Source organism: Sinocyclocheilus grahami, unplaced genomic scaffold, assembly GCF_001515645.1.
Source record: "Sinocyclocheilus grahami isolate Dianchi unplaced genomic scaffold, SAMN03320097.WGS_v1.1 scaffold219.1, whole genome shotgun sequence".
Taxonomy (NCBI): Eukaryota; Metazoa; Chordata; class Actinopteri; order Cypriniformes; family Cyprinidae; genus Sinocyclocheilus; species Sinocyclocheilus grahami.
Genome location: NW_015505398.1, coordinates 2,455,063 through 2,469,470, shown reverse-complemented (window position 1 = coordinate 2,469,470; position 14,408 = coordinate 2,455,063). Strand labels below are relative to the sequence as shown.

Below are 14,408 nucleotides of genomic sequence, written 5' to 3'. Positions count from 1 at the left end.
AAGATTACATATAGTGAAAAGGGATGATCAGGAATGGGTTCCCTCACAAGCATACTAAAATAGTCTAAGAATATCAAAGACAAAATACACAATGACAATAATATACTCAATGGCCTGAAGAATATGTGTGTTCATTCAAATAACGGTTTTTCTATGAATTAACTAGAACACAGTCCATTTCTACTCTGCTTTTCCTTGGGACATGCAGGGATTTTCCCTGCTTTACATACTTTTGGCCAATAAACCCAGTGATATCAGCGTTGGTTGCCATGCAACAAAGAGGCCTGTTCGACTTCCTGGGGTGTTACGCATTCCGGGGGGGAAGGGTTCATGGGTCCTCATATGGCTTGTTAACTGAGGTTACAGAGTATTTGTTATATAAAAAGAGAATATATAGTGTGTTGGATTGGTCCAGACGCTACAGTTACATACAGTACTGTATATACAATTTATCAGTAAGAGTGAGAATCACAGCTTTGTTTCAGAGAAGAGCAATGACATTTGTGACCCTGGAGCACAAAACCAGTCTTAAGTCGCTGGGGTATATTTGTAGCAATAGCCAAAAATACATTGTATGGGTAAAAATTATAGATTTTTCTTTTATGCCAAAAACCATTAGGATATTAAGTAAAGATCATGGTCCATGAAGATATTTTGTAAATTTCGTACTGTAAATATATTCAAACTTAATTTTTGATTAGTAATATGCATTGCTAAGCACTTCATTTGGACAAATTTAAAGGCGATTTTCTCAATATTTCGATTTTTTTGCACCCTCAGATTCCAGATTTTCAAATAGTTGTATCTCGATCAAATAGTGTCCTATCCTAACAAACCATAAATCAATGGAAAGCTCATGTATTCAGCTATCAGATGTTGTATAAATCTCAATTTCGAAAAATTTACCCTTATGACTGGTTTTGTGGTCCAGGGTGACATTTTACGATGTTTTTTTCTGTGGTTTTCAAGTGCAGTAAGTAATGTGCTCACCAACAGAATTAGACTGCTGCTTTTTACATAACACACTTTCAATTATGAATTACGACACTGATGGCAAAGCTTGGTTCATTGTACTGCTGGGTCAGATTGCTGTTTACTCACAAGCAAACCACTCCAGAATTTGTTTACAATCGAGCTGAGACCACATTTTTTTATTATTTTGGTGCAAATCCAAGCACAATTGCCATGTTCATATATGGCTAAGTAAACTGAACTATGAGAGAAAACAAGGCAGGTTCTAAAACAAATGTTCTAACCCTAACCCTTACTAACCCTTACTAAAACTGTAATTCGTGCTCTACATGTGAGGTCATTGTAAATCATGTTACTTTATATGTAGCATTCATTTTAATATAACATATTCCAGCACAGGCAGGTTTCGTATAGACTCACCGATTCCTTTTCTGCTGAATTGTACAGAAAAAGCTCTCCATATGGGGCAATGGGGGACAAGGTCCTTTGAAGTGATGCTGTAATTAACACAACAGGAATGAATCATTATGACAAAGCAGGTTGTGGTTATGTGGTTCGATTCTAGGAGGAGGGCAAAGGAGAAAGAGTAAGACAAAGAAAGAACGAGGCAAAAGAGAGAAAAGAACAAGCATAAAATGAGATCCCACACACTGTCCTTTAGCACAGCCAGCTTGGAAAATGTACCAAAGAGAGAGCAGCTTGGGTGACTGGTTGTCAAGGTGACAAATGACCACCATATCTCTGCGGAGACAGTAAGGGGCAGCATGAATTCCAGACTGTTCCCTCCGGACGGACACACACATAGATATATAGCTAATAGACAGGGCCCCCCGCTAGATAAGACCCTACTGTAGGGTGTTTGATCTAGACACCGCTATGTTATCTATGATAGAACTGTACTGTATTGTATCACATCTTAACCCAGTAGCAAAGGTGTCATTTCAGATTTGTGTCATCATTTATCTTTATCAAGATTTGACCTTCTAACTACAGATGATACGCTCACTCTCTCTTTCTCTCTCTCTGCCCTGTTTTATCCGTCTTCTACAAGAACCCATTTCAGGATAATTGTGTAAATCTCTCACTGAGCATTTTGGAAATGTTCGTGAGACACCACAGTCCTTTTTTGCCCCATTCTTTGCTGTCATCCTTAACTTGAAGGCCAAAATATTCTAAAACTGTTGATTAAACATTGATTTTTCTAATCGTATTTTCTGATCATCACATTGCAAACTAATTCCCTGTTCCCAGTACTTAAAACTTTTCCTCTAAAACTTCATCTACCTTCTATTACATTTTAGTCTCCAGAGAGTAAGAACAGAATTAGGTTGTAGATCTAGTAGATATAGACATTATTAAACCACTTTTACACCTGAGCTTGGTTTCTGACTTCAGTGTAACTCCCAATTCCCGACTACACACACACACATCTCGCTGAAACAATTTCCAAACTATTCCTCTAGGATGCTAAAAGCACCTTTCCTGCCACAATTACAAACACTGCGACGTGTTCGGAATGGGGACACAATGGAGCATTTCAAAGCCAAAGGCAGTTTCAAAGACACACACACAAGCAAGCTGCTGTAAGTTTGGCAAACTAGGCTTCTCCACATGCATGCATGAGGAGATAAGAGCATATTCCTCTGAGAGACTGCATCCCATTTTTTTAATGGCTCAATGACTCAATCACAAGAATAGAGACAAATCAGAACAAAAGATATAAACTGCTGAAGCTGAAATAAAGTGAAGCGCAGAGTACCTTTCTGACTGCCTGTGGGGCAGATGAGTCCCTCAGACTTTGTGAGATGGTCATTGTTGTTTGCCGCCACATTCCTGCACACATATTTGTAAGGAGAAAAATGTGAATGTTTTGTACATTTCTGATTGAATGGATAGAAAACAAACAACATTTTAAAGTCCCATTCAGTGACATCCAGGGTTTAAATTGGGTCGGGGCCGTCCAGGGCTGAGCCCCGGCACATAGACTCCAGAGCTCGACATTAACGCTTCATTAACGCCAGACAAGTAACCTGATTAAAACATCAATAACCAAAAATAACTAGGCAATCACCAAAACGCAAGTATTATTCTGATTTTATTACATTTAGAGTAAGTGGTGAATAGTGGATATAGCTGCTGTATAAAATGCATGTACTGACGGTATAAGGTTGCGCTGCTGAGGAGAGGCTCAAGCGGCCTCTCCAAGAGAAATTAAAACACACAACACAAAGAAACTCAGCATGCTGAGGTAAAAATTCAAAATGGAAAGTTTTTGTATTTAAAATACAGTTAGTCACACAACGTTTTCACCATCACGACTGTTCAATAGTTCAATAAACAGTTCAATAAGCAAGTACAATAATATTAGGTCGCTTACATTTTAGGTGCAGTATTGCAGACTGCTTTTGTTCTATTTCTTATGTGGTCTCTCAAAACACTTTAATTTGTCCACCAGCACTACCTAGCCTGTATAATGTGATATAGGAGGCATTATGTACTTTTTGTCATTTGTTTTTGGAAGTCATGAACACTTCCACCAGTGTCCTTTGCAATAGTGCAATAGTGAAAATGCTGAAGATAATGGAAACTATTTTCAAACATTTTTGTTTGAAAGTATGCATTAACAAATCAAATGTAAGATTTTCACTTTAGCCCTAGTATTCCACTTAAACGGATAGTTCACCCAAAAATGAAAATTCTGTCATCATTTACTCAATCAAACAGTTGGTGGTTGCCATTGACTTCCATAGTATTTTTTTTTCCTACTATGGAAGTCAATGGCAACCACCAACTGTTTGATTACCAGCAATCTTCAAAATATCTTATTTTGTGTTCAACATAAGAAAGCAACTCATACAGGTTTGGAACGACATGAGGGTGAGTAAATGATGACATAATTTTCATTTTTGGGTGAACTATCCCTTTAAGTCACACAACAAATGTGCATTTTTAACAGAACAAAAATTTTCTGGCACTGGTGGGTCATTTTTTCTTAATTTATTTTTTGTTTATGTTATTTACTTAAGTGGCGTAGACCATACTTGCAATTTGTCCTATTCATGTGACTATACTTGAATTTAACCTATCCAAGTACAGTCACGCACAGAGTAGGGCTGGGCAATATAGCTAAAAAATGTATCAACGATATAATTTTTCATATCGTTCGGTATAGATAATTATTTACATTTTTTATAATCTTTTTAAAACAAAGAGCAATAGAATTTTTTATTTTTTATTTAACCACTATATTTTAAAATTAACCCAATTTACTGAGAAAAACAACAAATATTTTTTGTTTTAACAATCAAACACAAAATAAAAATAAACAAATATCTAATTTCTAATGTTTTATATGCAGATTAAATAGGTCTTAAGGAAACTTTTGTCTTGTCTCCCAAGGCCACAGGAGGGCGCAATGAGCAAACTAATGCAGCGCATTTAAATTGTCAATGCAAGGAAGTAACTCTATAAAAAATGTGCATTACATCTAAATTAACTCATAAACATCAAATATAATTTTGCAAATTGCAGAAACAATTATGAACAAAACAGCATCATGTATTTATGCATTGCTTAATCCAAAGAGCCGAAGCGCCATTCACACAGATTGCATTTAAAAACATATGAGATGCAGTGAAAAGGAATAAACCTCCACAAATTCGTGACGCGTTTTCTAAAAGTTTAAACTGTTTTAACTTTGCATGACTTTCTATACATCTCTTGTGTGAGACACGAGTGCAGCAGTCATATTTGTTCGTCTAAAAAATGCGCTGAATATGCGTTCTGTGTGAATGGCTTGGTTTCGGTTTTAACCTAATCAAGATCTTCTCCGCATTGAGCTTCTGTTTTTCTCTAGTATTTCGAATGAATAACGCTGCAGCGGCGCGTCTCGTGGGCTAGACTAAGAAAACATTCAAATGCAACAACGTCACTTATATCATCACCGCATCTCACGCGCCACTGATGACGCTCCCTGACGCACACCTTACATTCAAATGTTTATTTTAAATTCAACTAATATTCATTCTTTATTTACAATCTCCTCATCATAGGCAGGCTCAGCACTCATTTCAGCATGTGTTCGTGTTTGTGTGTGCTGTCTGCCACTCATAACACGTGCCTATATCGTGCGCTATATCGAGCATTTTTTTCTATCGTTATCAAAGAAGGTGTACCGACGATAAATATCTATACCGTTTTATCGCCCAGGCCTAGCACAGAGCGCTGTTCATTCACTCCACCCACCTACATTTCTTGCCGGTACTGGGAATCGAGCAATTGACTTTCGGGTAACAATTCCATTTTGTAGTGAATGACTCTGTAGAGCATGCCATCAAGCTGAGTGCTGATTACCTTGATGCAGCACGATCAGAACACTCTGCAGGTGGTTGAGGCAGACCGGAAGCTAAGGCATTACCTACGGTTAAAGTGTCACACCCAAAGGTTGTGGGTTTGACTCTCAGTACTAGCAGGAAATGTAGGTGGGGAGTGTGAATGAACAGTGCTATATTCCACCCTCAATACCCACACTCAGCTTGATGCTATAAACTGCATAGTCATTCATGACAGAATGGTGCTGGCAGGGGGCCAATAATTAAAGAAAAGTAAAGAAATTTAAAAAATAAATAAAAAATGAGCAAGCCACCAAACCCCCAATTGCTCCCGGGCACCAAAAATGGCTGCCCACTGCTCCAGGTCCACAGTGTATGTGTGCACTTGGATGGTTTAAACTACTACTATGGATGGCTACACATCACATCACTTTCACTGTTGTACATTATGAAATTACAATGATTTTTCTCGTGAACCCGATATTGTGTATCGTCTCGTCTCGTGAGGTAAGTGTCGCGTCACCTATTTATGACATGCTGGCGTTCACCATGTCTGTGTTGCTGTGTCAGCAACCAAAAATATTTGATGCAAATTTATTTAAAAAAAAATTGATTTTAGGCCAAAACAAAATAGTTTTAGACGGATGAAATCATCGAGCCAAAACAGTTACTTTTAGTGCTGCTCTGTTGGCGCGATTTGTGTGTGTCAGCACCTATTTTGTGGGAAAGGTACAAAAGGGAAACATGGCAGCACTTTGAACACACTTTACCATGATCAAAAATGGCTCATTTAGCTCATTGCCAAAGAACTTTACTACAACCAGTTTAAATAATGAACTAAGAAAAATCACACCCCAAACAGCATATGGAGTTCAGTTACCCAATTACCTAAATTTAATTACCGAAACTTTATTTTTGGTTTCTGTGTTTGGCTAAATGAAAACTTTGATTTCTGTTAAAAAATAATAATAATTTCAATGCATCACTACTTACAAACAAATGAAAAACATATTTATAAATGTTTCATTCATTTACATATTTACTCACCAGTCATAAGGAGGTATGAAGGGATGTTCAGGGATCTCTGGTACAGGCCTGTGTCGTAGTTTATAGGAGCGGGTGGACCTCAGCTCAGACGGTTCCTTAATGAAGGTACACCGCTCATATATTTCATTTTCAACCATTTCTCCCTGAAACCCTACAGAAGCTCCTTCTGAGGAAAAGTCATCATTCTCATCTGGAATAGGTTCTTCTGAAAAGTTCTCCAGTGATTCGCTGCTGCCATGCTCAGAGGCGGAGCCTGAGCTGGAGGAAACAGTGTGACATGTAACACTAGGAAGTGTATGAGTAAGTGTAGCAGAACCAATGGCCATCCGCTCTGAATCAGCAATAGTCCCTGAAGGAAGAGTTTGCCTTGTCATCTGGATGTTACTGCCCTGAGAATACTGACAAGATGTTCCTCTCTGCTTAGCCTTGGGAAACACCTGTCTAGGTCTTGGGATCGGCTTTCTCCTCACTGGCACTTTACCTCCATCCACTTCCATCATCAGGGTCTCCAGGCTGCTTAGGATCCTCCGCCGGTGTCCTGTGGGAATATTGTCCATCTGGTAAAGCTTCTCCTCTGTTAGGCTCCTGAGGTCCTTAAAGCAATGGTAGCCAGCCCGGGCGAAGCTGGAGGCATATTGGGGCAGGTGCAGTCTGGTCAGCCACCAAGTAATTTCCTGGGCGGGCTCCATAGAAGAGTAGACACATGGGGTCTTCAGTGGTCATGAAGTCTACCATATGCCATTGGATGACAAGGTTACTCTGAGGCAAGTTGAAAAGATGTAGGAACACACCCTAGGGAGAATAAACTTGTGTTTGTGAATACTTTTCTTTGCATTAAACAAACAAACAAACAAGTTGGTGTTTAGGAGTTGAACAACAAAATGCCAAACTTATCCGATTTAAGTATGAATCGTCTTGACAAACTAATAAAATATGATACATTTGAAAGTTTTGTAGCATAAAAACCTGTCTGTATAGCATGGTATTTGCAGAGGTCACACATAGGAACACATACAGTACATAACATATAAGAATGGCATAACAAAATACACTAGTGCTTAGGATTAAGAGTTTATTGAGGTAAAAGTCATAGGTAATGGTTTGTTAATAACGAGAATTGGACCAACAGTTTTCAAAGATTCATAAGTTATAAAATACACCCTTTTATGAGCAACATAAGATCTGAATCTACAAAGAATTAGTCTTGCATAGCCAGACCTTCAGACTGACGGCAGAAGTTCTGAGAACCTTGGTCGCTTTGAATGGCCAAGGCCAGCCCAAGAGGCCATATGACTGGCAGTTAAAGCAACCAATCACATTTCGTTTTGTGCCGCGTCATGTACTGTATAGGGGCGCGGAAATGTTCCCACAATAACTGTGTAAAGCTCTTAGTTTACAGATATTTATGTTGCAAACTTTAAATATTCCACAGCGTTTAGTTGATCCTGATAAGCTCTCATCGTCACAGTTGTAAACACAACAGCTTTCTTCTTCCATGAGTGGGTTTGGCGTCACGGCATCTTTGTTTCCAGGCAGAATGTTAAAGAATGCAACACACACGTCTCCCAAAATCCTGTATAATTCAACCAATCCAATGATGACTTCAAAACTCCTGAAGAGTTTCCAATTTTGTGTGCGATGTGTGACTTGGTTGTTTCTCATCTGCAACACGAATCAACGCTAAAGGTCTGTTCACACCAAGACAAATATTTGGTTTGAAACTTTATTGCAATAAACATTCATTGAATGAACAGCATTTCATTTACACAAACATTTGCATGCGTCAACTGACCCCTTTTAGTCATGTACCCATAGACGCTGCTGTTATATAAAAATATGACTTGGTGGCACACACAAATAGACTATTTTGCTAAGCAACAGTGAATAGCAGAGGAAGAATCCGGGCTCAGCTCTAGTTTCTATACTCTTCTATTTGGTGCAACATTTCGAACAATAAGGCAATTACAACAAAAATATGTAACTGTTTATAGTTACCAGCTATTTTCTGTATTTTAAAAAATATTTTATTTTTTACAATAAAATCAGGATGGGAATGAGATGTAGATAGTGGTTATAAATATAAAACCCTTTCTTTTAAGACTGATTTGGTTTGTTGCTTCAAATGTTGAATCTGAGTATTCTATGTAGATTCAGACCTTATGTTACTCATAAAAGGGTGTATTTTAAAATGTATGACTTTGAAAATTCTATACAAAGTACAAAGTCGATGCAAGAACACTTTGTTGGAAGCAGAATTGATTAGTTATTTTTAAAGGCTCTCTAAAAAGCAATAAATCTTCTGCATCTTGTTCAGAATGGACTGCAGAAGCACTGATCCAAAGAACAACAAGAAGACTTTACATATCATCTCTGTTTCAGCTTCACTCATTACATAGTATCATGGATAGATCTCTGTGTTATTTTGCTAGTTTCTAGATCTCGGAATGGCTATAAGCACCAGTGTATTTTGTTATGCCATTCTTATAGGAAATGTATGAAAAGAGTAAGCGCGCCATCCTCAAATCTCAACACAACCAGCTATTGTAACTGACAATCACATTGCAAATGTCACCCTCAAATAGTTCTGCACATGATACAGCAGACAAAAATAGATTGGATTGTGTCTGTATAATCAGATAACTAGCCATCCACTGCCCAAAAAGATTTTTTGTCCCACTCACAAAGTAGATCCATTTTCTGCCATGTTATATATAGTTTGTATAATCACAGTATAAATGTATGAAGGTTGACAGGTGCAAAGGCATGATAAATGGCTAGCTGTCCACCGTGTTCTGTTCATATAGCATATATCAAATTCTCAAAATTTGCTTCTCACTCCTGTAAATTTCAGGTAGTCCCTTTTGGTTGTCTTTCATAACCAAATTATGCACAAGATAACCATGTTTATCACTCCAAACAAGACAATGGTATTTCACTGCTGTCTGAATGTACACATTTTGGCTATGTGAGCTATGTTGTGGTTTTTAGCTGTTTATTCTGAAATGAATTGAATATATTAAACACATAATAAAAATAAAGCACATTTCAGGATGATATGGATTTTTGACATTATTCCCATGACAACTGAGTAAATTCCCCTTTGAAACCCTAAGCTGCATTCCACATTAAAAATCAGTTAACATTTTCATAAGCATCTTTAATAATTCTTGTTCTTCCACTGTTTAAATAGAGTGACAGTAAACTTTATCAGTGATGTGAATATTATTTCCACAGTATTTAAAGAGCTCTTTCAGTACTCCTTGGTGCTCTCTGCTTCTCCTTTTCTCAGCAATACTTCTTCATTTAGCTAAAACAACAACACCGGTCTCAAATATAAATAATATACATACTCTGTGTAATTCCAAAGTCTTTCCAAAGTCAAAGTGGTATTTTGTTTTTTTAACTTATTGTATATATTGTAAATGTATTGTATATACAGTATACAATATTGCTGTGTCGCACCGCATCCAATGTAGACAGAATTAATGATTATATTAGCTTCTATTGTCTTTTGTCACATTGCAGTGTAGGTGTATGGTGTACGATCAACTGTTATGTCTGAGAACTGCAACACTTTTTTTTTTTTTTATAATATCTCTAGTCATTTTATCAATCCTGGACAAGTGTCTATCTGTAATATAAAGATTCCCTCAACATGACATTAGCAGCACATTATTAGCATACTTACATTAGGACCAGTCTTTCTCTTGCTTAAAAAGAAAAAATATATAAATGGATTCTATATACTGGAAATATGTATACTGGATAATATTAAATGAATATTTTTTCTTTGTCAAAATGATTTACATCCAGGTAAACATAGCAATAGATGTTAACGACAAGACAGCATAGCTTGCGTGTTCACATTGTTACATGGTCCTTTGCCTTTAAGCTTATAGTTTTCAGAATGAGAAATAGCTTAAGTTACAGAATAGGCTGCAGATATTAATATGGATATTTTAGGTGCTGTCAGAGTTGAGTGCTGCAACGGCAAGTCAATTTTAATAATCAAAAAATATTTCTAATTAATTGAATGCATAAAACTGTAACAATGTAATAAATTATTACATTTCACAATAATACTGCCATATGAAATGTGTTTAATTTTCCAGAAATTCTGTGCATTTAATTTTTTTCTGGTTTCTTTGTTTTATAATTCCATACAGATGTATTATAAAATATGGCAGTAATCAAATGAATACATAAAACTTTAACATTTTAATTCGTCTTTTAAAATGCAATAAACTGAAATTTGTATTTTTCTCATTTTTTGGCAAACAAAGTGCTGCACAAGAGAAGTTTACCGTGATGAACACTGATAAAAAACGGTGTGATATTATTGTTTTATAAACTGTATTATTATTGTTGTTGCTATTATTACTTAAATTGAGAAGTACATTCTACTGTACAACAGAAATATATTTATGTCATAATTTCTTCAAGTTAGACCAAACTTTTATTTTGTCAGATTTGCGTTATCCTAAGATAAACCAATGATAATATGAGGCACATTTCACAATTTATTATTGAAACCTATGTAAAAATGTCCTTATCCTTATTTGGATATAAACACATCAACAAGAAAAGAAATCCAAAAAGTAATAAAATGGAAATTAGATTACATTACTGCAATACAGTAATTAGGTTACTAAATATAGGCTACTTCAATAAAAACAGCTAATCTGTACCTAAACAATTAAAGTAACTCTACCAGACTAACTGCAAGGTATTGTTCAACGAGCATAAAAGGCTGCTTTTGTTCAGATCAGTTTAAGCCTTGTTTAACAAATCAGATTTTTCAGATCTGAAAATCTGTGTCTGGGTAACTGGCTAAAACATCACAGCTTTGGCACAAACCAATGCTTTCACAACCTCTAAACCTGCATTGACATGCATCAGAGTTTTACCAGTTCAGACACAGGCACATATATTTCATGAATTACAGAGTAGCACAGCATATCCTGCCAATGCAGCAATTCACTGGTTTCCTCCCTGAAATGAGTTACAGATCTGTTCCGTGACAGTCACAGACAGCAGGGAAAACAGCTATTTAATATGCAAATAATACAATCTAATTAACCATATAATTGTACATCGTAAGCACAAGAAAAGGCTTCTAATTTTTTTTTTAAGTAGATAAAAAGGGAGGAGAAAATACTTTCTATATCTGTTGTTTTGGCTGAAAATTCATCTGTCACTTGGCAGAAGCAGGCAAATTATTCAGATTATCCAGGCTGCATGACATGATTTCATCTCTGAAAAGCATGGAAAAAAATAACTATCCAAGGTAAAAGAATATTCAAATCAGACTACATTAAATACAGCAATGATAAACACGGTTTGTGTTCTGTGCAGTGAATTATTGTCTGATGAGAGCATGAATCTATCAAATCTCAAGAGACATTTATATACCTTTTTCCACAAGAAAGTAGCATCTTCATAGCATCACAGCAAATCGACAAAAACCATAAATCACACTTGTTCTTATGCATCAGGCCCGGACTGGTCATCGGGAGCACCGGGAGAATTCCCGGTGGCCTGGAGGCTGAAGTTGTTATTATTATTAATATTTTATATTTATGCCTTCTCAATGTGCTAAAGTGATCATTTCCTATTTTTTTAATTCGATAATAAATCGATAATAAATTATAAATTGGTTAGTCTTGACTGGCAGTGCTGCTCTATACGAATCAGCTCACGTGTGTTCCGCGCTTCCGTCAAACGATTCCGAACAGAACCAATGCGCGGGACTCAATGAAGGAGAGGAAGTGGCCAGAAGAAGCAGTGAAATGTAGCAACATCACTGACCTGTTCAGGGCTTCAAATGCAGGTCAGTTTCATCTGTAAATATGGTAGATAGTTTTGTCTTTATTAATGTAGTTGAGTATTAAACTGCTAGTATCTGTTAGGATATCAGTAGCACCCCATTATTATCAACAGGGCCGGATTATCCAATGGGCATTATGGGCACAGGCCCTGGGGCCCATGCACACTTGGGGCCCAAGCGAGGGGAAGAAAGAAAATTTGGAGTGTCTTTACATTAAGTGCAAATAGCGCGCTTGTTGGTAAACGCTATTTACAGTAGCTCCACCCACCAATGTCTGGTTGACACTCAATATTAAAAAAAACACATTGCGGTCAATGGCTTCAGTGGTGTGGGCAGTAAAGCGTCAGACTCACAGAAATACTTTTTGACGCGATCGACCCGGGTTCGAGTCCGCCACTATTTGGGCCTCATTCATGAAACACGAGCAGAATTAATTTTTGTGTAAATCATTCATAAAGTTCGCAAATCGTTCGGAAATAAACTTTCGAACTCATGAAAATGTTAGTATTTTCAAAATGTTAGTTAGTATGAAAGAGATGTACACCTGCTCATATAATGGTGCGTGAAACATTGTGTTCTTTTTGGCAAACTGATGACACTGCGTGTTGATGCACTGCCATTATAATATTTTATAAGTTAATTTGCTCTGTTTTTTTTTTTCTTTTGGAGCTGAGACTATGGTTAATTATCGTTCAACTTTGGGTAAAACGCAGCGCTCGTCACTGTCACAAGCCGTCCAATCATTGGGACAAATGCTACACCGACCAACCATCCTACTTGTACAACGACTAAGCAACACTGGAGAAGTTAATATTACTGGTTACTGCATTTTTATATTCAGTTATATTCTTCGAAACGAGATACTAGTAATATGTTACTGCCGTGAATACTCCACATCATAGCAACCAAATCTTCAGCTGGAAAAACGCTGTGCCACCAAAGAGTTCTCAAGCGCCACCAGCTAGCCGTTTTCAGAAGAGCACCTGGCTAAAAATGCTTTGATAGACACGTTCATTTGAATATTTATTGTTAGGCATATGGCTCTTTTTTTATTTTTTTTATTTTTGCATTTATGAAATATACTGGAGCCAAACCTGAAAAGGGAGTCCAGAATATTCCACTGTGTTCCTAAACACGTAATTTACGTAGCTGTGTATTTCATAGGCGGGGGTTATGTTCATATTTTCTTAGCGATAGATGCTATTTACACTAAGTGCAAATAGCAGCATTTTTTAGTGATATGTTATTTACACTGAGTGCAAATAGCTTTAGATTCTATTTACACTATGTTAAAATAGCAGGATCTTTCTGCTATTTATACTAATTATTGCAAATAGTGGCAATTATCTGCACCTCAGTATTGTAGTACATTATAAAACAGTATGCAGCAACTTATTGAGTTTAAATTTTAATTTTAATTCAAATTATTAAATGGATGCCACCTTATTGGGACAATAAATCCCTCCCTACGCCTACCCTAACCATACCTGATACTTTATTTTCAACTTTTTGATTATTTCCTTCATTTTCATTGAAAATAAATGCTTTTCTGATGTGATTTGAAATTTGAAAAGGGAGAAAAAAGTTTGCCAAAAGGCGGATTCGAACCCGCGTCAAAAGGAGTATGACAGCCGCTTTACCATCTATGCCACTGAATCTGGCGATTGATGACTGTCTTTCGTCATGTTGACCAGCCGAATCACACGTTGGTGGGTGGAGTTAGTGTAAATAGCCTCTGCCAACAAGGCGGGCTATTTGCACTTAGTGAAATATACACTCCGTTATGTCATCAAATCTGATGTTTTCGAAGCGTTTGTGAATCTGGAGGAGAGTTTTCGGGAAGGTCTGTTTTACGGGCAGATTACTTTGAATTTACTCACATATTTACACAAGTTTCATGAGTCTCTATGTTATTATTCTGTTAATATACAAAAATACTGAGGTGCAAATAGTATCTGCCAATATAAAGTACAGATGGCATAATTACTATTTACACATATTGCAAAGATTGCTGCTGGTCCAGGAAAGCATTGTTGCAATAATGTGATGTAAATCCTGTATGATCGAGGATGCGATCATAGGCTGTAACCTGTGAGTGTAGGCTAAATCCTGTATAAGCTAGAGGTATTTCCAACAATTAGTACCCTATAATTTAAAACCTTAATTGTGCGCGTGCGTGCGTGTATGTGTGTGTGCGTGTGTGGATGTGGGGGGCCCGACAAGACATTGTG

The 14,408-nt window shown here is 36.9% G+C and overlaps 1 protein-coding gene across 1 annotated transcript in view; it reads right to left on the bottom strand.

The window, feature by feature from the left end:
• Nucleotides 1-14,408, bottom strand: part of LOC107596507 (arf-GAP with Rho-GAP domain, ANK repeat and PH domain-containing protein 2) — a 96,329-nt gene that overhangs the window by 75,372 nt on the left and 6,549 nt on the right. Inside the window, exons 2-4 of the mRNA XM_016287253.1 lie at nucleotides 6,351-7,142; nucleotides 2,732-2,805; nucleotides 1,393-1,469 (exon numbers count right to left, since the gene is read on the bottom strand). Coding sequence (XP_016142739.1) covers nucleotides 1,393-1,469; nucleotides 2,732-2,805; nucleotides 6,351-7,039 — 840 coding nt within the window. The 5' untranslated portion in view covers nucleotides 7,040-7,142. The remainder of the gene's footprint in view (nucleotides 1-1,392; nucleotides 1,470-2,731; nucleotides 2,806-6,350; nucleotides 7,143-14,408) is intronic.